This window comes from Panicum virgatum, chromosome 2N (genome assembly GCF_016808335.1).
Source record: "Panicum virgatum strain AP13 chromosome 2N, P.virgatum_v5, whole genome shotgun sequence".
Lineage (NCBI taxonomy): Eukaryota > Viridiplantae > Streptophyta > Magnoliopsida > Poales > Poaceae > Panicum > Panicum virgatum.
The window spans coordinates 47,618,408-47,641,899 of record NC_053146.1 but is presented as its reverse complement, the minus strand read 5'-3'; the positions used below and the strand labels follow the sequence as shown (position 1 = coordinate 47,641,899).

The window sequence follows — 23,492 nt, the reverse complement described above, 5'->3', positions numbered from 1 at the left end:
AAAAGGAGACCTGTTTTCTCAAAAGAAGGCCAAAAGTTGACGCACTATTGCCCTCTTGTCCTTCACTTGGTCCACTCTAGATTGCTGGATGGTTCACACACGGCCTTGCGCCCTTGCCTTGTTGAGGCGGACACATCACTTTCTGTCTGAGCACGTCTTGATGCCACTGATCAACAAGACACGAAGAGAAAAGTTAGTTGGAACACGGTGAAAATTGTGGAGCATTGGCATTTCATTTTTTTACTCGCAGCTGAAGAAACGGTGGATGTGAGAAATCCAAGGTTCTTTGCAAACACGCGAACACCAGCCAACATTTCCTGACGATACCACCAGTGTTTTATTTTTTCTGAAAGATCGATCCCACCAGTGTTCAGCAGCGGCCATAGAATGCAGGGTTGGCAGCCAGAAAGTGAGAAAAGCTCTCCCCCCCACCCCCCCCCCCCCCCCCTAGCTCGCTGGCTCCAGGATGATCCCACGGCAACGGCAGCAGTCTGAAACTCTGAATGAATCTGCACACGATGCCAACATACCTACCTACAGTCTCACGGCGCTCAGCAAGCACCGCCTGGTCCATGACCGCCATGAGAGCAGAGCGGCAGCTGCCTCCTCCTCGCAGCAGCGGCTCAGCCCCACTCGCGCCGCACAGTGCCCGGCAGCCCCGGTCAGCGAGCGAGCGAAGCGATCGCCGTGCATGAGGGCAGCGGCGCACGCAGCGGCGCTGCCAAGCTCTGTCATGGGCTACAGCGCCGGGGGGCGAGCGAAGTCGCCAATAATTGCACCGGGAGCACGTGTTCGGCGACCGGAAGGGAAAGGGAAAGGGAAAGGCTGCGCTGGCTTATTCGCGCGGCTCCCGGCTCGGCCTGCTGCCGCGGCCACGATCGGGCTGCACCGCGGCCTGTGGCTGGCCTTCGAGACTGTCAGGGACCAGAACGTCTGCAGGAGTAGGCTGGGCCGGCCGCGCTGCTCTCGCCTGTCGCTTGATCGTTTCAAATCGCGCGGCCGTACCAGTGTGTCGCCTGCCGCCCGCCGCGGCAAAGCTGCCGGGCTTCCAGAGCGCGCGGATGGCCCATGGCCGCCGGGTCGGGAGTCCGCGATCGACCCACCAGGCGTACTCGCCGTCGTCCATCCACGGCACGCCGCAGTGCCGCACCATCGGTCGCGGTTCCCTTCGTGCATGCTTGATGTACGAAACCAGCGTCTCGCGAAAAAGGCGGACACCACGAAGCTCAAGAGCCCGGCGTCAGGCCCGTCCTTCGTCCATCCACCGTCACCGACGACGCATCATCTCCGCCACATCACGCGCCGCCGTCCCCACCGGCGGACGTCCCAGCCCTCCGCCGCGGTGGCACGCGCCGGTCCGGAAAAGCGCGCACCAGAGCGACCGCGTGCGCCCTCACGTACTCACTCCCTGCTGGTCTCTGCGACGAGCCGACGAGGAGAGGTCCGCCTCCTCGACGCCGCACGGCGCGCCGCTTTACCTCGCCTGCGCCTGCGTGGGGGGCGCAATCATGGCCCGCCCAAAGTCGGCCAGCCACGGCGGCTGGAGGCCCGGGCTCAGACGGACGCCGTGCGCGCGCCTGCCCGGCCGGCGATGTGCCGTCACACGTCCGCGGCGACGGCCTCGCCCGCATGCCCCGGACGGCCGGCAGACACGGCCGGTCCAGCAGGCAGCACGATCACCCATGCACCGAATCATGCGGGGAGATGGAGGCACAGGGCCTCACCAGTGCCCCCCACCGATCCTTGTCTGCGTGCCTGTGACTTTGTGCCCGTCTCGATCTGTCTGGTCCGTTCTGTTCATCTTTTTCCTCGACGGCCGGGCGATGGATCACCCATCGGTCGTGGCCTGCATGCCCCGGTCCTTGTGGTCGTGCATGTCTGTGGCACATCGGTGCATCGGTCGACACTCGACAAGCGCCTGCTTTCTGGACGCGTACGTACGTGCTCTGCACGCATTCTGCTGGTCGTGTGCTGCTCAGGGTTTCCATTCCCGACCGGACCGGCCTAACCGCCGGGCTCCGGTACCGGTTTACCGGTCCGGTTAGGTCAGATACCGGTCGGAACCGGACAAAATGAAATTTGAATTTGAATTCTGCAGTTAAACCGGTACGTACCGGTATTCCGGTAGGATAGTCCGGTATACCGGCCGGTTTGGTCGGTATACCGGTGTTTTCGGCGGTCCGGTTTTAAACGGTGAACCGACCGGTTACACCGGTATACCGGCCGGTTTGGCTGGTATACCGGTAGTTTAGAGTATTTTTCCGACGCTTGAAAAATGGATCCTCGGTGTGAAATAAAAGGAAATTTCGACATGAGCTATGCACATTTTAATGTAAATGACCCTACCAAATCAATGAGTTATAATCATGCATACAAATACAATAGTAATAAGCGTGCATATAAATACGGAGTCATACACCTATACACATGAAATGAAAGTTCAACATAGGAATGGAAAGACCCCCATTTGGGATGCGGTTTGGTATTCGGCGGTGGACATCAAAGCGATACCTCGCACTCTAAGCAGCTCAGCCTTGTAGTGTTGCCAAGTTTGGCCCGTCCACGCCGATGTTGTCTGCCATTCCTGAACTAACATAGTGTAAAAATTGGGGTCTTCCCATTCGTACACCCATCTCGTCGGTGGCTGCATGCTGATGTCAGGAATGAGATAGTGAAAAGAGTGCCTCGAATCGCTGTAGGAGGAAGAAGAGTTCTGTGGACTGTCATAGTCCGTCGGTCCACCTGTTCTCCTCTGCGATTGCGGTGCTCCATGGTCGGTGTCCTGAGTAGCATGTGTGAACTGAGTTTTCCCTGCAATCAACCATATTTCATAATTAGTAGTCAATAGTCAGAAATATGTGTATTTGTATGTGCAATATATACCTGTGAAACGAACACCACGAGCACGACCACTACCACCAGCAGCAGCATCAGCACCACTACCACCACCAGCAGCATCAGGCTCAGCACCGTCACCATCATCACCATCATCGGCCGAGCTACTATCCTCGGACTTCTGATACGGAGGACTACGCTCACCTTCGCCATCATCAGTCTCGGTGTTGCTGCTCACTGGTTTTGCTGTTCCTTTGCCTTTTCGATGCTTCGAGTCACCCTTCTTAGGCCCCTTGTGCAACTTTCTCTTCCCTAGGTGAGTGTCACCTATATTTTGACATGCCCAATCGCTGATGGAATCATTCCCCGTAGCCTCACGTAGATTTTACACGTTTATTTGATCTCTGACAATATGGGACGGTAGAGGGATGTCGCCGTCGTCATCATCCTCGTCCAGAACTGGAGCCCGGTTAGATCTACCATATTCCATACTTGAAAAACTTGCATGAGTAAATCTACCATCTTCGGTATTCGCCCATTTGCTGTGTTGGAACTCAGTAGATGCCATCCACTGCATGAAACGATCACGTTTCTGATAGATGTTCTCTAGGAACATGTAGTTGGTTCCAAATCGAGTGGCATTCCACTTGGCCAACTCACCACCGATTGCGTTCCTCATCATTGTATTCAACTGACCATGATTGTGTAACCAATTTGAAATTCGCTTGCACTGCTTGATGATAACACCATGTTCAGGCCTTCGAGCTATATCCTTCAACATCAAATTGACGGTGTGTGCTAGACAAGGTGTCCAAGCTATGTGGTCATACACGTCACTTAGTAGTTCATTGCATGCTTTTTTGTAGTTCGAGCCGTTGTCGATGACTACGTGCACGACATTCTCCGGTCCAATCTCTTCCACCACCTTTTCGAATCTCCTGCAATGGAAGACGGATTGTTTAGTAACATGACAAAACATACACAATGTGAATGGAATAGGTTGAGGGACTACCTTGAACAAATATACAGCATCTTGAGTTCTTCCAGTCACATCAATAGACTTATGGAACCACATGACCCCATTGCAATATATCAAAAAGTTGATGACAATCATCCTCGTCGGACCAGTCCATGAATCACACATCAACGTGATGCCAAATAAGGGCCAGTCTTTCTGAAACTTTACATACCTCGTCTTCAAGCCTTGCTCATTCTGATCAAGGTACTTGCCATCAATATCCCGTCCAGTGGGTGATGCGATACCTTCACCTGCAACCATATGAAAATCATAAGATACAAAAATGTAAGCTTATAGGTATCATTGCAATGAAAGAAAATTTACCCCACTTCTGTGTCTCCCTGACCGCGCTGATAAAGTATGGACTGTCAGCCTGTCTTACAGGTACTCCTGCAATATGGAAAAACTTTGACCAAGCTTTACCAATAGCTTCCTTTGCGTTTTTACCCTTCTGCGTCCAGGAGCCTGTATCAATCCTTGGTTGTGTCATTCCTCTTCTCCCACCGGCTGCCAAGTTATAGTCCTCCACCACAGGACTCTCCCGCTGCGAAGTGGACTTTCGAAACATCCTCTGCATAACATTCCCCCTCGTCGAACCACTACCCCCTCCACGCTCATATGCACCTCCTCTCTGTTCCACCCCCCATCGGAACTCTGCTTCCGCTCTCGATAGATCCATGGCACGCTGCACCTGAGCCTCCTCATCTTCTTCATCACCGGGATAGTTTCCCTCTGCTGCAGCCTTCTCCCGTCTCAACCTCTCTCGGGCCCGGTCAACAGTTGCCTTCTTTGCCCTATCCAACTCACGCTGAAAGAAGTCCCGCACATCAGGTGGCACATTCCTGCAATGGATCACCTCTGCCCCGCGACCAGCCAAATGTTGTTTCAATTTAGTCGCACCACCTCCTCCTTTCTGCGTACGACAATAGTTACATCGCCATCCGGGATAAAGATTTTCACCGTGTTCCCATACAACATCTCTGCTTGCCATTGTCTATCTGCATACATGCACAACAAAAATATATCATCTAATATTCTTACTCCTACCTAAGTTATAGTGTCAAAAATCATCTAATACACCTAAATTAAATCTAGCTAAAACCTACTACATAGTGCAAAAAATCATGTAATATAAATAAATCTTTCCTAAATTCTAAATATACCTAAGTCATACACCTAAATCCTAAAACAAAACATCTAAATACACCTAAATCCTAGGAAAAAAATACCTAACCTGACCGCGGCTTACCGGCGCTAATTGGAGGCTTACCGCCTCTCCAGGCCGGTAAACCGGCCTCCCCGGGCGGCTAACCGGACGGGACCGGTAGATCTGCTACCGGTCCGGCTTACCGATTGGGGAGACCGGTTAGCCGGGAGCTGAGGGCGGCTAGCCGGCGAAGGGCGGCGGTCGGCGACTTCTGGCGGCGGACTGGACTCACTGAGGGGGGAGCGGATGAGGGAGACGCGAGTGAGCCTTCTGGTTCTCGGACGCCAGGTTAAATGAACGCTGCAACGCGATGGGCCCTTAATGGGCCGCGGCTTTTTTTCTTTTTCTTTTTTTATTTAACTTATAAATTCCGTAAACCATACTAAATGAACGAATTTTGGAGAAAATTTGACACCATTAGATTTATTGCACCTTGAAGTATTTTTAGAATTTTTTTTGGGAATTTTCCATTTTTTGAATTCAAATTTAAATTTTGAATTTGGACCGGTTTCATACCGGACCGAACCGGTACCGGGCCGGACCGGTTTGACCGGTAACCGGTCAAACCGGACCGGTTACCGATGGTTCGGTTAACCCTGGTGCTGCCTGGTGCGTGCTGAGCGCACTCGCGTTCGGAGTTTGCGGCAACAAGGCTGCTATCGTAGTACCCTTTTTTGTTTTTTTTTTCAAGACGGTTCTGATCGGGTACGGTACGCACATCATCGCATGCCACGGCTTTCATAAAGTTTCCCTTTTTTCAGGATCGTGGTAATACATGGAGGATCCGTACGTGTAGAACTATGATCGAGTGATGCAGCAGCAGCACGATCCCCCGTGATCCATGCCGTGGTAAAGAGTTAGAATACACAACCGCACCACTGATCCACCGTGGATCGAAAAGGGCACAGCAACACGTACGGCCAACTGTTTGGACACAACCCCCATGGTTCCGCGGTTCGCGTCGTCGACGCGCTGCCGGAACAGTGCGGCGCTACGGCGCCCCTGCACAGTGCCAGCGGAGCGTACACTGCTCGAGACAAAAGCAGCGTACATGTACATGCACCCAACAGGGCCAACACGTATAGTGTCCACCCACGGCCCGCGCCACCGAGCATAAGTGCACGGCCGCTCTCCGGGGCGACAAGGCAGTAAAAAACCAAAGCCGTGCCCGCGCGCGCACGCATTGATCGATCCACGATCGCCGATCGCTCATTGCTGGCCGTCCGTCGCACGCAGATCGGCGTCGGCGATGCGACCGACCAACCCACCCGCGGCCAGGGCCGGGTAGGCGCGCGCCGCAAATGCTGTCACGAGAAGTAAACGCGCACGCTCCGGCGCCGGCGCCGGCGCTCGGCGTGGTGTGGCGTCCACCTCCTCGCGCGCGCGCGCGCCCGCCGAGATCGAACGCGCGCGCCGGCCGGCCGGCGGCCGGATCGGAGGAGGCCCAGGCGCATGATGATGGCGCGGCGTTGGGTGGCCGCCGGCGCCGAGTCCGAATTAAACCAAGCGGCGCGTTGCCGCTCTCGTAACCCCCCTGTACGGCCAGGCACGTACGATGCCGCGCATTGATCACGCGCATGAGCCGATACCCACCCCAAAACTGACCCGGCCCGGCCCGCGGACGCCGCACGCGGCTCCGTCCCTTTCGCCCTTCGGCGACGAGCTGACGCAGTAGCAGCAGCTGCGTTACTCGCCGGCCGGCCGGCGCAATCGAAACTGTTTGACTTATTGCGACGCCGCCAACGCTGCTCGATCGCCTCTGCGAGCACGCCCGTGTCGGTCTCCGTTCCGCGGGGAAGGGGACGGAGGCAGTTACTGATTACAGCGGCAGGCAATGATTGACACGGGCCATTTCGAAAAATTGTGCGGGCCCGCACCGGATTACCGGGGGAAGAAAGCTGTGGTTTGACTTCCGGGTGAATGAGGGAGGCGGCAGCAGCTAGCAGCGGGCACAGATGGAGAGTGATGGGCGGGCGGGCAGAGGTGCGCACAGTGGTCACGCAGTGACTGATGTGGCAAGGTTGTCATCCCTGCGTGCATTGCCTTAGGAGTGTTAGCAGGCATCCCGCTCTAACACGAGAGGCGGGTGTGGCAGATCAGAGAGCACGAAGCATCGCTTCGCTAAGCTCCCATGTACGGAAGCTAATGATTAGTCATCTTAAGCAGCAGCGAGCGCCAGCGCCTCATTTGTGCATCATCAAGCTGCTGGCGACCGTGCGCGTGCGTGCAGCGAATTTTCAGCCAGCTCGACCTTTTTCTGACCTCGACTAGCTGCAATTGTGCACGTCATGTCAGAACGTTTCAAAAACGAAATCTGCATTAGATTGTTTCAAAAGGCAAATCTATGCTATACCTGCAGTTCTTGATCATTTTCAGGAAAAAAAAAGCTACAGGTACTGTTAGCAGGCAGAAAACAGTTGAAAAGCACACAGGCACGCACACGGTTATGAGCAGAACAGTAAGCCATGCAAAATACTCTGTCCGTTTTTATTTATATATGTCGTATTTGGTTTGTCTTAAATCAAATTTATCTATTTTTGACCAAATATATGGGTAAATATAGCAACAATTATACTATCCAGCATACTAGTACGCACTATCAACATATACTTCATGTGGATTCAATAAAATAAATTTGGTATTGTAAATGTTGTTATTTCTTTCTATAAGTTTGGTCAGAGTTTGCCAGTTTGACTTATGACAAACCTAATACAACATGTTAATAAAAATAGAGCGCGAATTTGACCTGCATTGTTTCAAGCAGTTCCTTTTCTTCTCGCGGGATTGCAGGTGTATACATGTAACGTAGCCCTACCAAACGACTACTATGCAGAGATTCTGATGAGGACCGAATTATTGTCCTCGTAATGTCCTGGACATCGCATTCACACGCTGCTTAGTTGCGAGATCACGAGTCCCTTGAATAACTTTTGTTCCCTGGGTTGGTCGCACAAAAAGGCGCCCGGTCCTGATAAGGCGACCGGTCGAGATGGCCCATGCATGCATGGGAGTAGTAGTACTAGCACTAGAGATGAGCAGCCGTTGGGGGCTTTAATTCATGTCATGCCTGCCCTAACTTTGGCGACACGACAGTGCCCCCACGCAGAGTATTTACGAGGCACCAACCCGCGCGCCCCTCCCTCTCCCCGCCGACCGGCCGATCGTTTGGTGCCGCCGCCACGGGGGCTTAGCTTAACAACGACCGCCGCCTTGACTACCGACCGGATCGCCAAGCAAGCTTCGTCGATCAACATGCACGCATGCATGCCTACATTTTCCCCATTTGTTTTTTTAGAGGAGGGGCTTAATTAATTGCCATTCGTTTACACACGAGGTCCATAGCTCTGTTTGGAATATTAGCCCATGGATAATTTTGAGAGATAATATTTAGTCTTGAATTGACTAAAGATTAGACCAAGGTGGTTTGTTTGGATACATGAGCTAATGCCCACCCTCTCTCTTCCATTCTCATGTCTAGCTGTATGTGCATACTCACCTTTTTATGGGAACCATGCAAAATTAGCTCCATTATAACCTTTTGAAGCGGCTAAGAATTTTGAGAGGGATAATCCATTTTAGCTCAAAATTATCCCACATGTTTAGATGCATGCAGAATGATCAAGCGAAGTTGGCGGAAACGATGCTGAAGATAGGAAACTGGCTTAAGGACTACGTTCCGTTGGTTACAGTTTCGTCGGATATCGTTGAACTCTAGTGTGTTGGTTATTTGCGTTGTAAAAGTTCTTATCTGGTTAACCGGTTTCCGTAGTTTTGTATCGAACCTACTTTCAATATAAGCAGAGCGTAGTCTCTTTTCAAATTTAAAAAAAGTGAGGGCTAAGGATTATCCCTTCTATCCAAACAACCCATCCCTTCTATCCAAACAACCCCAGGATCAGAGACGAGATGATACCCGTTTTTCTCCCGAACACGACGGTAGGCGACGGTACGTCGTCGTACGTATACCCTCACCCACTCCTTGTTGACCTTGGTGTGCGTCGCGCCATCATTCGGCCGGTCTTTTGCTCCGGCCACTTTATTTTCCTGGATCTCGAGAGTCGAGATCTTTACCAAACGCCGGGGGATATATAAGTGCCTCGATTCAAAAGTTTGTCTTTTCTTCTTTGTTCGTGGTATGTGACGGAATACTAATTTCCGCTCTCGGTTTCTAACAATGCAATGTTAGTTACCCCTTCCCTCCATTCCTAAATGTCAAAAAACTCAAAATATATGTCTGACTTTTGGTCATGATGTACGCTTGATCATTTATCTAGTGATAAAAAGGTTACAAAAATATACGGCTTACAAAGATTTTACGCTACGCTGCACCCAGCCGCCGCCACGTAAACAGCCAGGACAGTATACGGTGGTACGAACAATCCTGTACGTCTAGTCATCATTCAGCCTGTCTTTGGTTCGATCTCATCGACCCACAAAAAAAAAATATTACCACACCGCACCATTTAAATTCCACTTTGTTTCTTGTCTCTGTTTTTTTTTTTGAACTGGTACTGATCGCTTTCAAGCTAAGGTCGCGTTGCGCCGTCTGCTACTAGCACTCTACAGTGCGCCCAGCCAAGGCCTAGCCATGCATATGCATGAGAGCCGAAGAAGAGGGCTGGGCGAGTGAGCCATGCTTTGCTGCGCTTTTGCGCGGCCACAATGATGGAGCCGCTGCACTTTGCTCTTTGGACGGGGGCTTTGGCTCGCGGCCTGCGCCTAGCTACCCAAGAACCAGATGCTCGGATGCTCCTTCGCCGATTCGTGCATGGCTTTAATTTCACTCCCTCAAAATTAAAAGTTCAAAACGCTCTAAGCTTTTCAAAAAACAAACAAACACTCATCTCTCTCTTTCTCTTTTGTTTTTAACCTTCTTCACCTCGCGTTGCTTTAGCCTGGTGATTTGTTCTGTCCTGCTCTACGCCGTCTTTACCCCGGGTCCGTATATTCTCTTTGCCGGACACGGCTAAAACGAAACCCAACAAGCGCGGCAAAGCCTGCGCGAGCCTCATACGCGTGGACGGGCTCGCCGCTCACAGACTCACAGGGTCTGCTCATCTCCTCCTCGCGCAGTCGTGCAACAAATCCCGTCCGAGGCGTACACGAGCGCGGGCGTGTCTGGATGTCTGGGCCTCGCAAGCAACAAGGCGCGCCGGGTCAAAAAGTCCCCCACCGCCCCCGCCCCGCCGCACCCCCCCCCCCCCCCCCCCCCGCCCCGGCGTTTTTAATCGGCGCCCGCCTTGTCGCGGCGCCGCGCGCCGGCATCGACCAGCCAACGACGCCGCGCCATGCGTGGAGATCGGCGAGGCAGACAGGCAGCCCAGCTCGAGCTCGAACTCGAAGCTGGCGTTTGAGCTAGCATTTCCTCTCTCGAAAAAAAAACTCAACCCCAACTGCTACTGGAAGCAGGCATGTGTGCGATGGCAGCGGCAGGCGGGCGGGGCCCACGCTGGCCTGTGCAGACAAAAAGGAAAGGCAGCTGCCTCCAGCTTTTGGGAATGTAAGTGGCCGTAGCACCACCTGTTTGTCTACGGGCGCCGCAGCAGGAGGAGCCCAGCTTTGCCCCTGCCAGCGCCAGCCGAACGATCCCAACGAAAGTTGGCAGATTGATTCAGTTCCTCCCTCTCCCTGAGCAAAAGATTTTTGTTTTCCGGGCGCACGCAGGAGGAAAACATTGGAAGATCAGATTTATTCGTTCGATTTACAAGTTACTCGTCATGTAATTTACACGGCATTGCAGCAGGGAGGTCCAGTCACTTAGCCAGGATAGCTAATCTACATCAGCATCAGCAGCTGTGCCGCTAGCCTCGCGTCCTTATGATGGTGATGGTGCCGCGGCCGGGGGTGTGCAGGCGCGTGAAGCTGGACACGGCCTTGCCGGAGATGCCGGGCTGGTCGGCGGACACCCGCGGCGCGCACGCGAACTCGCCCACGGGGTGCCGGACGGGGCGCGCGGGCCGCATCAGGATGCGCGCGTTGATGTCCGCCAGCGTCGCGCCGCCGTCCAGGCCGTCGGGCTTCAGCAGCGCGAACGGGCACAGCACCCCCGCCGGCGCTGCTGCTGGTGCCGCCGCCGCCGTCCTCCGCCGCTTGCTGCTCTCGCTCTGGCCGCGCTCCACCGCCGACTCTGCTTCTGAAGCCAAAAAGGATCGAGAGCCACGTCGGTTGTCAGCACGAGCAGAATGATTGGGTCTCAAAGACAAACTCAACGCAACTCAACTCTGACCAACTGTGCAATGCGCATGCGCGTGATGGCAAGACGAGACCCGGCCGCACCTTCGCGTGTCGCGCGTTTCAGCGACGGGGTGGAGGTGCCGGAGCTCCTCGGCAGCGGCGGGGTCTGCGCCCGCGCGGCGCCCGGCGTCGGCGTCGGCGTGGCCGCGGGGCCCTGAGCGTGCGCCCGGGCCCCGCCAGCGTCGCCGGCGCGCGGGGCCCCGCGGCAGTTGGAGTTGGAGGAGGACGAGCTGAGGAGGGGCTCTGCGGCGGGGGCCTGGAACACCACCGCTTTCTCCGCGGGCTGCGGCGTGGGCCCGGTGCCGAAAATGGAGCTCAAGGGGTCGTCGCCATCGTCGTCTGCAGGACACGAGGGGTTCATTAGTCGCCAATCATCAACTGGGACTAAAAAAATGAGACGTGACGAAGAAGATTAGATTAGATTAGATTAGCGGTAGTAATTCAGTAGTAAGTAGGACTAGAATCTGGGGCGGCACTGGTACAAATCTAAACACGTAGAACCCAGACGTGTCTTTTCTTCAAAAGACGCGCCCTGTCTTGCCTGCCTGCCCGCTCGCTCTGCAAGTCAGACTCAGGCATCATGCTCATTTGCAGCAGCTCATAATTCTCATATAACTACTAATACTACAAGTCTACACCTATAACAATAATATTCATCGTTCTTAAAAACAATAACAATATTATATTAATCCAGTAATAATGATTTTAATTTTTTTGAAGTTAAATACTATAATGGTTTTAATAATGCTGACCAATCCATGCAGGAATCATGGGGGCCGTGGCAATTAGTACGTGCCGGGCCGCTAATCCCCGGCGGGGCCCGCGCCCCCGTTCCCCAAGTGGCAACTGGCAACGCTCCAGCACGCATTGACAAGGCGCCATTGTTTAACGCTTAGCTCTACGACCTTGCCTGCCCAAGGTGATGTAGGCGAGCGCGCGGGGCCAGCAAGAGTACAGAGACCTAAAACTGGCAGGCGAAATTCGATCAATCCGGACACGGGGGGGGGGGGGGGGGGGGGGGGGGGGGGAGCGGAGCGGAGCCGAGGGGTTTCTTTCATTGTTTGTTCATTCAAACGGGCGCGGGGGAGCTCACAGTGGAAGAAGGAGTTGGTGGCGGTGGCAGCGGCAGCGGCAGCGGCGGGGCAGGTCGTCGTCGCCTGCTCGCAGGTGGAATTGAAGGCGTCGTCGTGCCGCTGCCCGCCCACGTCGCCGTCGTGGCAGCTCGCGTCCCAGAAGTTCTGCAGGAGCCGAGAGCACCCAAGGGGTGGTTTAATGTAATGGGCAGAGTAAATTCAGAGGAGGCACAGGTAGGATGTGCTGCGGCTGACGAGTGGCGACGAGCTTGGTCATGGTGTGCGTTTTGACCCTTGGCGCGTCACGTACCAGGAGGAGGTCGTCGAGCTCGCCGGGGACCGCGGCCACCGCGTCGTGCGCCGGCGGGGCGGCAGCCAGCGCCGAGGAGGAGGGCACCACCGCCCGCGGCGACTCCATGCCCGCGACTGCACGCAGGGAGCCAGCGACGGGGGTCAGAGACTGGTCCGGACAGCGAACTGGGGGAGGAAACACAAACGAGGAGGAATGACTGGCCGGCAGGTTCGTACGTACAGAGTGGGAAGAGGTCGTGCACGTCGGCGGCGAGGAGGCCGAAGCAGCCGAATGCCGCCGGCGCCGGCTGCTGCTGCTCCCACCCGAGCAAGAAGCAGTCGCCGCCGGTGCTGTAGCCGTCGAAGCAGCCGCCGCCGGCCGACGCCACCCCCATCCCCATCGCGTGGAACGGCCACGCCTGCCTGCCCTGCAGCAGCTGCACCTCCCTTTCCTGCGCCGTCTCCATGGTGCGGCGAGAGAGACCCCGACCGAGACTCCGAGAGAGAGGGAGAGGGAGTGCGACGAAGAGCGGAGCGAGAAGTGTGGGTCGAGATTCGAGACACAGCCCCGCGTGCTTAAATAGCAAGGGCCTCGCCGTGGAAAGCGAACAAAAGCGTGCAGCCTAGCGACTCGTAGCATGTCAAGTCCACCGCCACTCTATACTCTGTTACCAAACAACAACGCCTGTGTTACCGTGCAGCAGCGTGACAGCGTCACTTGTTTATGTACGTGCTTTGGTTTACTTACCCCTTATTTAGTTGTAAAATTCAAAAATTCCAAAACTATCACATCGAAGAGGAATCTTACATGCATGGAGTATTAAATCTAAACGAAATGAAAAACTAATTACATAGTTTTCTTGTAAATTACGAGACGAATCTAATGAGCTTAATTAGATCATGATTAGACACTAAATTACTACAGTAACTATGCACTAATGATAGATTAATTAGGCTCATTAGATTCGTCTCGTGGTTTACAGACGAGTTCTGCAATTAGTTTTGTGATTAGTCTATGTTTAATTATTTAAATGTGAAAAAAATTTATTTCAAAAACTTTACACGCACAACTAAACGAGGCCTTACTTTTGCTGGCTGGAGGCGACTTGTTGGGCGCCGGTTAAGATAATACTACTAACAAGGCAAAAGAAATAAAGAAATAAAAAAGAGGATACGGGGTGGGGTTGAGTAGACGAGTACCAAAGTCCAAGCGAAGCCACGAAAGCAAAAGGCGAGGGTGGTTGCGACTTGCGAGAGAGCCGGCGGGCGCGCTCTTTCTCGTCGTGATTCGTTATGTTCTTCCCGTGCCGCCGCTTTGTTCCTCCTCCTCCGGTCCTCCCTCTTGTTTTGTTTCTACGCTTTCGATCTCTTTCTTCCTCTCGGGCTGATCCGGACCTGCTTTTGTTTCCAGTGCTGATCCCATCGGTTTGTTCCTGGGAATCGAGAACCAGGCGTGGCGGCCGGATCGAAAATTGTCGGCAGAGGCCTCGCCTGCAATTTAGTAGTACTAGTACTGGTGCAGGTTTCGTTTAGTCAGCTCAGGGCTCGGCATCTTTTTCCCCCCCATCACATGCTTGCTCGCTAATCATTTTTCTTTTCGATTTTTCGGCCCAAAAGTCTCCCCCTATTGATCCCCTCGTCGTTTAAAGAATGACGATGTGCGGGGCTGCAAGTTTGTTGCGCTGCTTACGCCCCGGTTTCTATACGTTTTGGTGTCAGTTACAAGCAGGTCAAAGCGCGCTGCCGGTGGCCATTGCTCTAGTGAGATCACTGGTCAGAGGGCGAAAACTGAAAAGCGCCCGAGTGACTGTAGGAGTAGGATCAGCACCAGCATTTTTTCACCCCGCCGAAGACGCCAGCGGGCACAGGCCCAGAATACCTGCGCCGAAAAGACAGTAACGGTTTTTCTCCCCGGCCATTTTCGAGCTCCACATGAGTTTCAGTTTGAACCAGTATCCGTGATTAACTAGCAATGACGATATGAACGAGTGACATAGTAGTCGTTGCTGAGTAGAATTACAGGTTTGAAAGTGTTTGGGACCAGGCGTTCCCACTGAAACTACTGCACAGATTTGATCCGAGCCCTCCTTTGCCCCGTCTTTACCCCCACAGAAGCTCCTCTTTTTCTAAAGGTTACTATCAGAAACCCAGGGTTTGGTGGCCAACTCGGTCGGGGCTAAGCTAATCTCTCTTTCTCTCTCGTCCGGGGACCTCTCCCTTTCCTTTTCCCTCAACGCTCGCTGCTGCTTTGCTTAGGCGGTGGGCTGAATTATTACGGCCCATCATAAGGCGAGAGGTGAGACAAATCCAAGGGGAACGGGCTCCACGTAATAAAATCGAGGCCGAAGATTTCGCCAAAAAAAAAAGAAAACAAAAGAGAGAGGACCGCATGCAGTGAGTGAGCGCACAATATGTGGCGACGAAAAGACGTACAATTCCGGTGCGGACAGTATCTCTGCCTTTTGCTCGCTTTTTCCGTCCCTGTCGGAGCCTGATTTCCCCACCAATCATGCCCGGCGAGCTTTGCTGTTCCCGTTGTACCTACTTGTCTCCTACCTCGGTCAGTCTCCATGACGCTGAAGCTCATATGAATGAATCAGTGAGCTCCATGAGCTAAACGGGTTACTGAATCTGCCATGTTGCTCGAGAAACACCGAGAGTTCACCAACTCCAGCAACCAGACAGCTGATCCCAAGGCAGGCAAATCTCACTGTCAAATTCTGCCATCGAACGCTGATTGCCAGAGAGGAACAGCCCGCGCGCCCTACAACAGGGGAGGACGGTTTGAGCTTCAGCTTCACTTCACGGCAGGGAGCAATGCGAACCGAGGCTTATTTGGCCATCCGCTAGATAGCTGTTTCTGCGACTGGACGTCAAAGGCAAGCAAAGGGACGACCTAGCTAGGCTTTGTTTCCGGCACCACCCAAGAACAGCTAGCTGATGGGATGTAAATTGTCCTCAGGGCACGAAACTGATGGCCACCTTTTTGCATCCCCCTGTTCTAGTTTGAATCATGTAACCAGAAAGCACTGCTACGGACGCAGACAAACGATGCCGAACTCGTACCACTGACAAACAACACGAGGTTCCTTACTGTTTTCCACCCAATGACACGCCATGTGAATCCTGGCCAAGATCAAATTTCCTGGCCTTCCATTGCCACGCTTCAAATTTGACTACGTTTTCATGTTTGAACTACTTATACACTACTGCATGCCATCCATGGGCACGATATTTGAATCGTTATATATGATCTTGCATACTCTTTTAGTTACAGTGCCCGTTGCCCCATTCCATCGATGGGCACTGATAACTTGATAAGTGATAACCGGGTCGATCAGACCTTGTGCATCATGCCGATCTCAACCCGCCGCTGCAGCGGCGTCCCGAGCGCCGGCAGCGCGGAGCGGCAGATGCCGTGGAGGAACTCGTAGAACCCGAGCATGACCTTGTCGAACCACCCGGCGTCGTCGCCCACGTAGAACCTCATCTTACCCCGGACGTGCACCACGCCGGCCTTCCACGCCGCCTCCAGCCGCGCGGCCTCCTCCGCGCCCGCCTCCGCCTCGACGTGCTGCCGCAGGCGGCTCGTGACCTGCGCGGTGAGGTCGTCGCCGCGAAAGCTGTCGGCGTACCCGTACTGGACGGTGCAGGCGTACACCCCGCCGGGCCCCAGCCTCCGGACGAGGATCCTCTCCCGCTCGTCCACCTTGGCCACCAGCAGGTACCGCAGCGTGACGAACACCGTGGCCGCGTGCAGCGAGCTCATGTTCTTGATGTAGTGAGCAAGGACCGGGGTGAGCCCGTCCTGGATGTTGCTGTAGAAGAAGCACAGCCCGGGGACCCGCTGGACCTCCGGCCTGGCCAGGAGCTCGCCGAGGCGCTCCACGGTCACCTTGTTCGCCATCTCGTACTCCGCCTTGCGCTGCCTGCCGTAGTACCAGCCGAACATGATCAGCGCCAGGATCATGGACACCGCGAAGGGGAGCCAGCCGCCCTCAGGGATCTTGGTGAAGACGGCGCTGACGTAGGCCCCTTCCATGATGAAGAAGGGGACGAAGTACAGGGCGACAAGAGCAGGGGGTGTTCTCCATATGATGATCATCACCAGAGTGAGCATGATTGTGGTTATGAGCATGACCATGATCACCACAACACCTGCGGTGACAATCACGCATCAGTTCCTTCAGGAACAAAGCGGTTGCATACCGGCACATGCCGCATTCTGCAGGATGCACTTACCGAATGCGTTGCCGATCGAATTTCCGGCGCCGAAGCCTAGCACGACACCGACGCACAGTACCATGAGGATGTAATTGGTTTCCGGGGAGTAAACCTCCCCTTCTTTGTGCTGAGACGTGTGCACCACCTTGACGCGTGGGAAGCAGTCCAGGACAACCGATTGCTTGATGACTGAAAATGTCGCAGAGATCAAGGATTGGCTTGCGACGATTGCTGCCAGCGTCGCAATGACGAACATGGGCCAGTAAACAGGGCGAGGGACAAATTTGTAGAACCCATCACTGAAGTCATTGACATTGTTGATCAGATACGCCGTTTGCCCAGCATATGTAAGGACCAGGGAAGGATATATGCTAAACAGAAATGCTATCTGAAAAAGAAAACATAGCGTTTAACTGACCGTACCATGAACAGTTCACAAGGAAAGAAATTCAAGCTTGTAATGTTGATGAAAATAACCTGAATACCCTTCTTGCTGAAGTGGCCAAGGTCTGCAAACATAGCTTCAGCACCTGTGATGCATAGAACAGTTCCACCGAGCATGCGCCACCCTTCCTTTTTATTTCTCAGGAAGAAGCGGACAATATAATGAGGCGAAATGGCTTTGAAGATACCAGGATAGTAACGAACAATGCTATACACGCCGATGATCGGAGTGGTGAAAGTCCATGCTGCCATGATCGGTGAGAACAGAAAGCTCACTTTTGAAGTCCCATACTTTTGCAGCAAGAATAAGCCGATAAGAATCGCAGCTGACAAGGCTTCCACTACAGCTGGGAGATTCAAAGGAAAGGATCAGTATATAAGTAATGCCATTATCAGAAAGATTGTTGCCGTGACTCCTTGGTTACAGCTGTCAAACTACTTACGCTTGCTGACAGAAGGAAATGGCTCTCTTAGTCCATTGATAGCTGATAATACTGAAAAGAGGCAAAGAATGAAGTGTCAGGTATAGCTGGGATCACAAATATAGATTACCTTAAGCATGAGGGCAAACCTGAAATAGCAGGAGTGAGTATGCCATCCCCAATGAGCATGCACATCCCCAGTATTGCCATGAACAGAAGTACTCTTCTAGCTGTTATGCTTCGCTCAAAGAACTTCCCTAGCCAACTAGGCCTTCTATCTACTGCAGACTGAGTGTGAATCAGAGGCTCTTCTTCGGAATGCACCTTTTTGGAAGGAAGTATGCCTATATCGGCATGCCTGCACAACAGAGAATACATGGCAAATGTACCACCTACAAGAAAATTTTCTTAGCAATTATTACATGGATAGTGCAGAGTAATATTCGAACTATCAGTAAAAAAAGTCTTTTTTCTAGAAACAACAGCGTCTCTCCTAATATCAGGCCTTCATTTCAGTTCATCAAATAATTTGTCTGGGTGGTAATAGATCACAGTATCTATATTGGACTGCAGAGCACATAGAATTAATGCAATCCTCTTTCTATATATATACACTAAAGATGAAAGTTATCTAAATTAGATATAAGGTCTCAAATGCCAGATCGTCTTCTAACATGGCCATAAACTTCAAAAGTAGAAAGGCAGCAACAGCACGGTAGTTACCTTCACCATGATCGTCTGCATTGAGTGCTATGCCTACATACTTGACGACACCAATCAAAGTAAGAGTCCAAAACATTATGCTGTATAACCCCATGTAGTCATCTTTTGTGGGAGATGCCAAGTTCATTGAGGGATAAACATAAAGGGGAGATGTGACGAGGCCACCGAACACAACACCGAGAGTCTTGTAAGCAAGGAATAGATCTTTGCGGATATTGCCACCCTGCTCAGAGTTGAGACAAGACATTTAGCATACCGAACCAGAAAGTTATCAGTTCAACTTTCTTCCTGGAAACCCAAATAAGAAAGATACACATCATGCACTTCACCACAGTTATCATATAATGCAACCAACTATCCAACTATCTGTATGCGAGCTAATAACTAGTCAAAGTCCACAGCCCCCCCGAAGTCCTTCATTGATTGTGAAGATCAAACAACATTTTGCCCATGTGGAAATCTATGTCGTTAACGATAATTGTGGACACCGGTGTGTTTGCTACGACCAGTGACTTAAACAACATGGCAAATATCAAATCGTGAATTATAAACTTGTCTATCATCAGCAAGATCTCTGTCATCAGCAAGATCCTCTGTCATCAGCAAGTTGTCAGGACTAGTGCAAACGGAAGAGGCGAAATCTAGTTAGTAACTGCATGTGTTTAAATGCATACTGCGTCCAGGAACCACCAGTGCAAATTATATCATGTTTTTTATTCTTAAAAAGAATACAGCTAGTATTTTTTGAGACCGGGATGCTAAAGAACCCTGGTCAAGAGTCTTTTCTAAGAGATCTAGTCGCAGTGAATCGCAGTGAGCAGGGAAAGAATACTACAGATCAACACGGCCTCTGATGAAATCTACGATTAAAAGGTGCCATCACATCAGTGACAAAAGAGTACAGATGCTGACAAATTTCACATCTTGATGTTAAACAGTAAACGGGGACCAGAAGCAATAGAGTGGCCTTATTTAGCATGCTAAAACCCCCAAAAAGGATGCTGACTATTCTAGCACAAATAATGGAGGCGGAAGATGGGCAAAGGTTTCCCTGATCTGATTTCCACGCCCCACGACAAACAACTGGATCACCGCGAAAAAAGAAGGCAAATAATACCAGTCTACGCCTCTACGGCACCGGAAGGTAGCAGAAAATCAGAGCTGCTGACCACAAAGAGCAAGGAGCTGCTGCTGACCGCAAGGAGCAAAGCGATAAGGTCATTCGTTGTCAGTGTTAGGGGGGGCGGCCTGATGACGCGCAGAACTATCGATCGCGCGCGGCTGGAGTTGAGAGTTCCAAGATCACGCTGGCAGCTCGGTTTGCACGGGCACCTCTGGGTCTCGATTCCCTTCCTCATGCCAGTGTCACCGTCAAAGGAACCGTAAACCAAACGCAAGCTCTATAGGATTTGCCTAAAGACGCCCAATACTGGTTTTGCGGGCGACCGGTCCCCAGCGGTCGATGTGCGCTGCCCGTGCACGTGACGTGGGGCCAGTGTGCAAACTCTTCCAACTCCACTTTTTTATCTTCTTTTTTTTCTAACTTTTACGTATGTGTTCTATTTTTTGTCTTTAACATTTTTGCTTCTTTAACTATTTTATCCTGAAATGTTTTTGTCAAAATAGTTTTCTCCAAATTTTCTCTCAGATTTTTTTTGCTAGATTTTTTGGCTCCTAAATTTTTACTTGTACAAAAATTTGGCACCACAATTTTTCTTTCAAAATTATTGACCTCAAAATATTCTAGTCTAAAAATTTACGAAATCTTTTTGTTTATAGTATTTTCTCTTTTAATTTTTTCTCAAAGCTTTGTTTAGAATTGTTTGTATAAGTTTGGTTAATTATTGTTTTATTTATACAAGTTAGCCTAGTTTTTATAATATACAAATGTGTCATGGCAGTTTGTTTTACAGGAGCTGGCAACAAGACTTGGTGACGTGACGTGAGGTCATTCGGACAAAGGAATCGACCGTATGGAGCCCAGATTACGGTCGACCGTAAATTAGTCCCACCCGTGCACATCACAATCATGATTTCCGTCACTGAAACTGAAAATCGCCTAACAATTTTCGTTCAAAAAGAATATCGCCAAACAGCCGGAGTACATGCAGATGCAGACAGGAACCGAGATGCTTATTCTCTCATGCAGTCTCCAACGGATGGATGAAACAGTAAAAGGAGCCATGCCCATGCTAATGCCTGAACTTGTAAAGAGGGCTCGACGACTCTGCTTTCTGGCAAGACGAGCAGGACAGAGAGACGAAGATCGCGAGTGTTTTACGAAGACCCGAGTGAAAACAAAAAGGAAATCAGGTGGAGTGTTTTTTGAAAAACGAAAATCAGATGGAGTACATACGTCCTAGGTAGAGTGGAGACTAGAGAGATGGAAGGAAGGCGGGCGAGGTTTTCGCGTGCGCACTGACCTCCGCCTCCGCCTGCTCCAGGCCGGCCGTGGCCGGGGTCGAGGCCGCTGACGCGCCGCGGCGCCGGGAGCTAACGTGGCCCGCCTCGAGATCCGATCGGGCCCCGGTCGTCATGTCCGGCAGCCGGATGGAGCGGAGGAGAGCGCCGCGCGCCGCGCCAGGGGGCCGAGCCGAAACAGAAGGGGCGCCGGCCTGGCCTAGTGTGCTACAGCCGCCTACAGACCACCACCACACGCGGGCGCGACGGCGCGAGGCTGGTGGGACCGTGGGAGTCGCCAGCCTTTATAGCGACCGAGCGGCCCTGGTTGTGCCCTGTGGTCTTGTGGCGGAGGAGGAATAGGAAAAAGGCGACGCGCGCCGCGATGGCGGCGGCGGGCCTACTCCGCGCGTGTGTGAACGATACGGTCCCGGCCCTCGTGTGGTAGTGGTACCCACGCTCATGGGCCGGCGGCCCACTCCTCTCCACCGGGAACACAAACATCTAGATCAGTTAAAGTTTAGCGTTGAATAAAAAACAAGGAGAAAAAAGGGGGGAAAACCCAGAAGTGGAATAGTTGCCGCCTGTGGATCATCAATGAACAGTTCGCAGTTGAAACCATAACTTGAATAGTTGCGGTGGCGGAGCTCCGCCCTGCGCCGGACACGCCCCGGAGGCCGAGCTTCGCCCGACCAGGCGACCACGCCAGCCGCTGGGCACACGCTGTCTATGGGGCTCAACGCGAATTCCTTACGTCTCCGCCGCTGCCGGCCGGGTGAGCTGGAGTTGGAGGAGGGGGAGGGGGCGGCTAGGGAGTGGGTGGAGCGGCCCGGCTGAGTGGTGGCGGGAGGCGGCGGTCTTTAGGTTTCCGGGTTGCCAGGCGTGGGGGGCGGCTCCATGGTCACCGCGGTCATAGATGAGAGGGCCGGGGGTGGCGGCGGCCCGGCGGTGGAGGTGGGTTGGCCGGCGGAGGGCGCGACGGCGCTCCCGCGCCGTCGGCCGGCCGGGACTGGACAACTGGTGGGAGGTGGCCGGCGGCGGGGGCGAGGAGAAGACGGCGCGACGGTGGCTGCGTGGCACGGTGGCGGGCTCGGTTAGGGAGGGCGGCGGCAGAGGCGGCGGAGGCCGCCGGAGCCGGAGGAGGTGGTCGACGGCGGGGGCGACGGGAAGGAAGAAGAAAGAAAGAAGAAAGAAAAAAAACGAAGAACAGTGGAAGGTACCTGTTCGCTGGCGACGCACACGCTCCAACTAGCATCCCTGGCTCGACGTCATGGAAACGTGTGCTAGCGAGTCGCTCGTTCTATCGATGATTTTTTCTCTCCTCTTTCCTCTTCTCACTGGCACGTGGCTATATGCTAAAGTAAGCTCCTATGTACCCGCTGGACACGCCCTTATGGAAGCAGAAAGGCAAATAGCATCTCCTAATGGATGTCACAAGAAGATAAAGCTGCTCACACCAAGGGTGACAACTGACAACGTTGTTTGTTGTCGGTGCTCATCAGCTTGGAACACATGTAGCTTATGATAAAGCAAGCTCCTATCGATCCGCTAGCCACGCCGTTATGGAAGCAGAAGAGGAGGCAAAAGGCCAGGACAAAACAATTGGATCGGATCACTGCGCGTAAAAAGGCAAGTAACATTAATTCCCTGACGGACTTCACCAGAAAATAAAGCCGCTCACACCAAAGGGTGACAACTGAAAACGTTGTCAGTGCTCATTAGCTTGGAACACAACTAGTAGTCCTTTGTGCCGCCCACCTGCACACAGATCCTTTTCACTTTGGTTCAAGATAAGATATAGAAAAAAAGTTAAGATAATGTGGAAACGGTGTTGGTGATATGCCCAAGAGCCCATCATCACAATACGGTTTAAAGGCCCAAGTGGATATTGATCCAAGAGGGATTAGAGTTACTAATGGGCCTATGAGATAGAAGCCCATTAGTACGCCCTATATATATGAGGGAGGGGCTAGGGGGGCGATCACCTGAGCCGCGCCACCTCCCTAGCCGCCGCCCCTCCCTCTCTCTCGGCCGCCGCCCTTGCCGTGCGTGCGGTGCTAGCACACCGACGCACGGCGTTTCATCCCCGTACGTGTGGACTCCGTGGAGGCGCTGCTGCGACTGCTGCGCTGATCGGCTGCTGGGATCAAGTACGAGGAGCTCGGTTCGTGGGACGTGATCGACTACTTCCTCTACATCGACGCGCGACTTCTTCCGCTGCGCTGCGCGTCTAGTGGTAACGATCTATGATCTTCTACTCGCAAGTATCTTGGGTTTATGCGGTAGTGATGCTAGCGTAGCCTACCCGTTTACCTACAGTGGTATCAGAGCCAGGTTGCGTAGTTTTTGGTCTGGATCTTTTGCATATAGGTGATATGTTGTTGTAGTAGATTGGATCTATTACTTTTGCACGGTTTGATTATATCAATTGGTCATAAGGGGTTAAAACTGGAGCGAGTTGATTGCGCGGCATGTGACAAAAGATTAGTTTGTGTTCTTTCTCTGTTATGCATACGACATGTCCCTACCGGCTGGAATCACCATCGGGACTAACTGTGTGCATAGTCAGCAGATTGAACCAACAGATCAAGGTCATGTGTAGATGCAGTCTTCTCAAGTGC

General features: G+C 52.7%; 2 protein-coding genes across 3 annotated transcripts; both read right to left on the bottom strand.

Moving 5' to 3' along the window:
* Nucleotides 1-10,723: 10,723 nt before the first annotated feature.
* Nucleotides 10,724-13,229, bottom strand: LOC120660830. Its single transcript, XM_039939474.1, has 5 exons — nucleotides 12,900-13,229; nucleotides 12,678-12,793; nucleotides 12,388-12,532; nucleotides 11,337-11,633; nucleotides 10,724-11,193 (listed from the first exon to the last, which is right to left on the bottom strand). The coding sequence occupies exons 1-5, from the start codon at nucleotides 13,123-13,125 to the stop codon at nucleotides 10,862-10,864; spliced, it is 1,116 nt and encodes a 371-aa protein (XP_039795408.1). The 5' UTR covers nucleotides 13,126-13,229; the 3' UTR covers nucleotides 10,724-10,861.
* A 2,492-nt stretch (nucleotides 13,230-15,721) lies between these two features.
* LOC120660829 (probable potassium transporter 17) lies at nucleotides 15,722-21,192 on the bottom strand. 2 transcript variants are annotated; one of them, XM_039939473.1, is made up of 7 exons: nucleotides 20,895-21,192; nucleotides 18,472-18,694; nucleotides 17,898-18,140; nucleotides 17,770-17,820; nucleotides 17,360-17,673; nucleotides 16,901-17,270; nucleotides 15,722-16,816 (listed from the first exon to the last, which is right to left on the bottom strand). In XM_039939473.1, the coding sequence occupies exons 1-7, from the start codon at nucleotides 21,006-21,008 to the stop codon at nucleotides 15,996-15,998; spliced, it is 2,136 nt and encodes a 711-aa protein (XP_039795407.1). In that variant the 5' UTR covers nucleotides 21,009-21,192; the 3' UTR covers nucleotides 15,722-15,995. The 2 variants fall into 2 exon arrangements, with proteins under 2 accessions (XP_039795407.1, XP_039795406.1); XM_039939472.1 differs by lacking the exon at nucleotides 20,895-21,192 and adding an exon at nucleotides 19,641-19,844.
* Nucleotides 21,193-23,492: the final 2,300 nt, after the last annotated feature.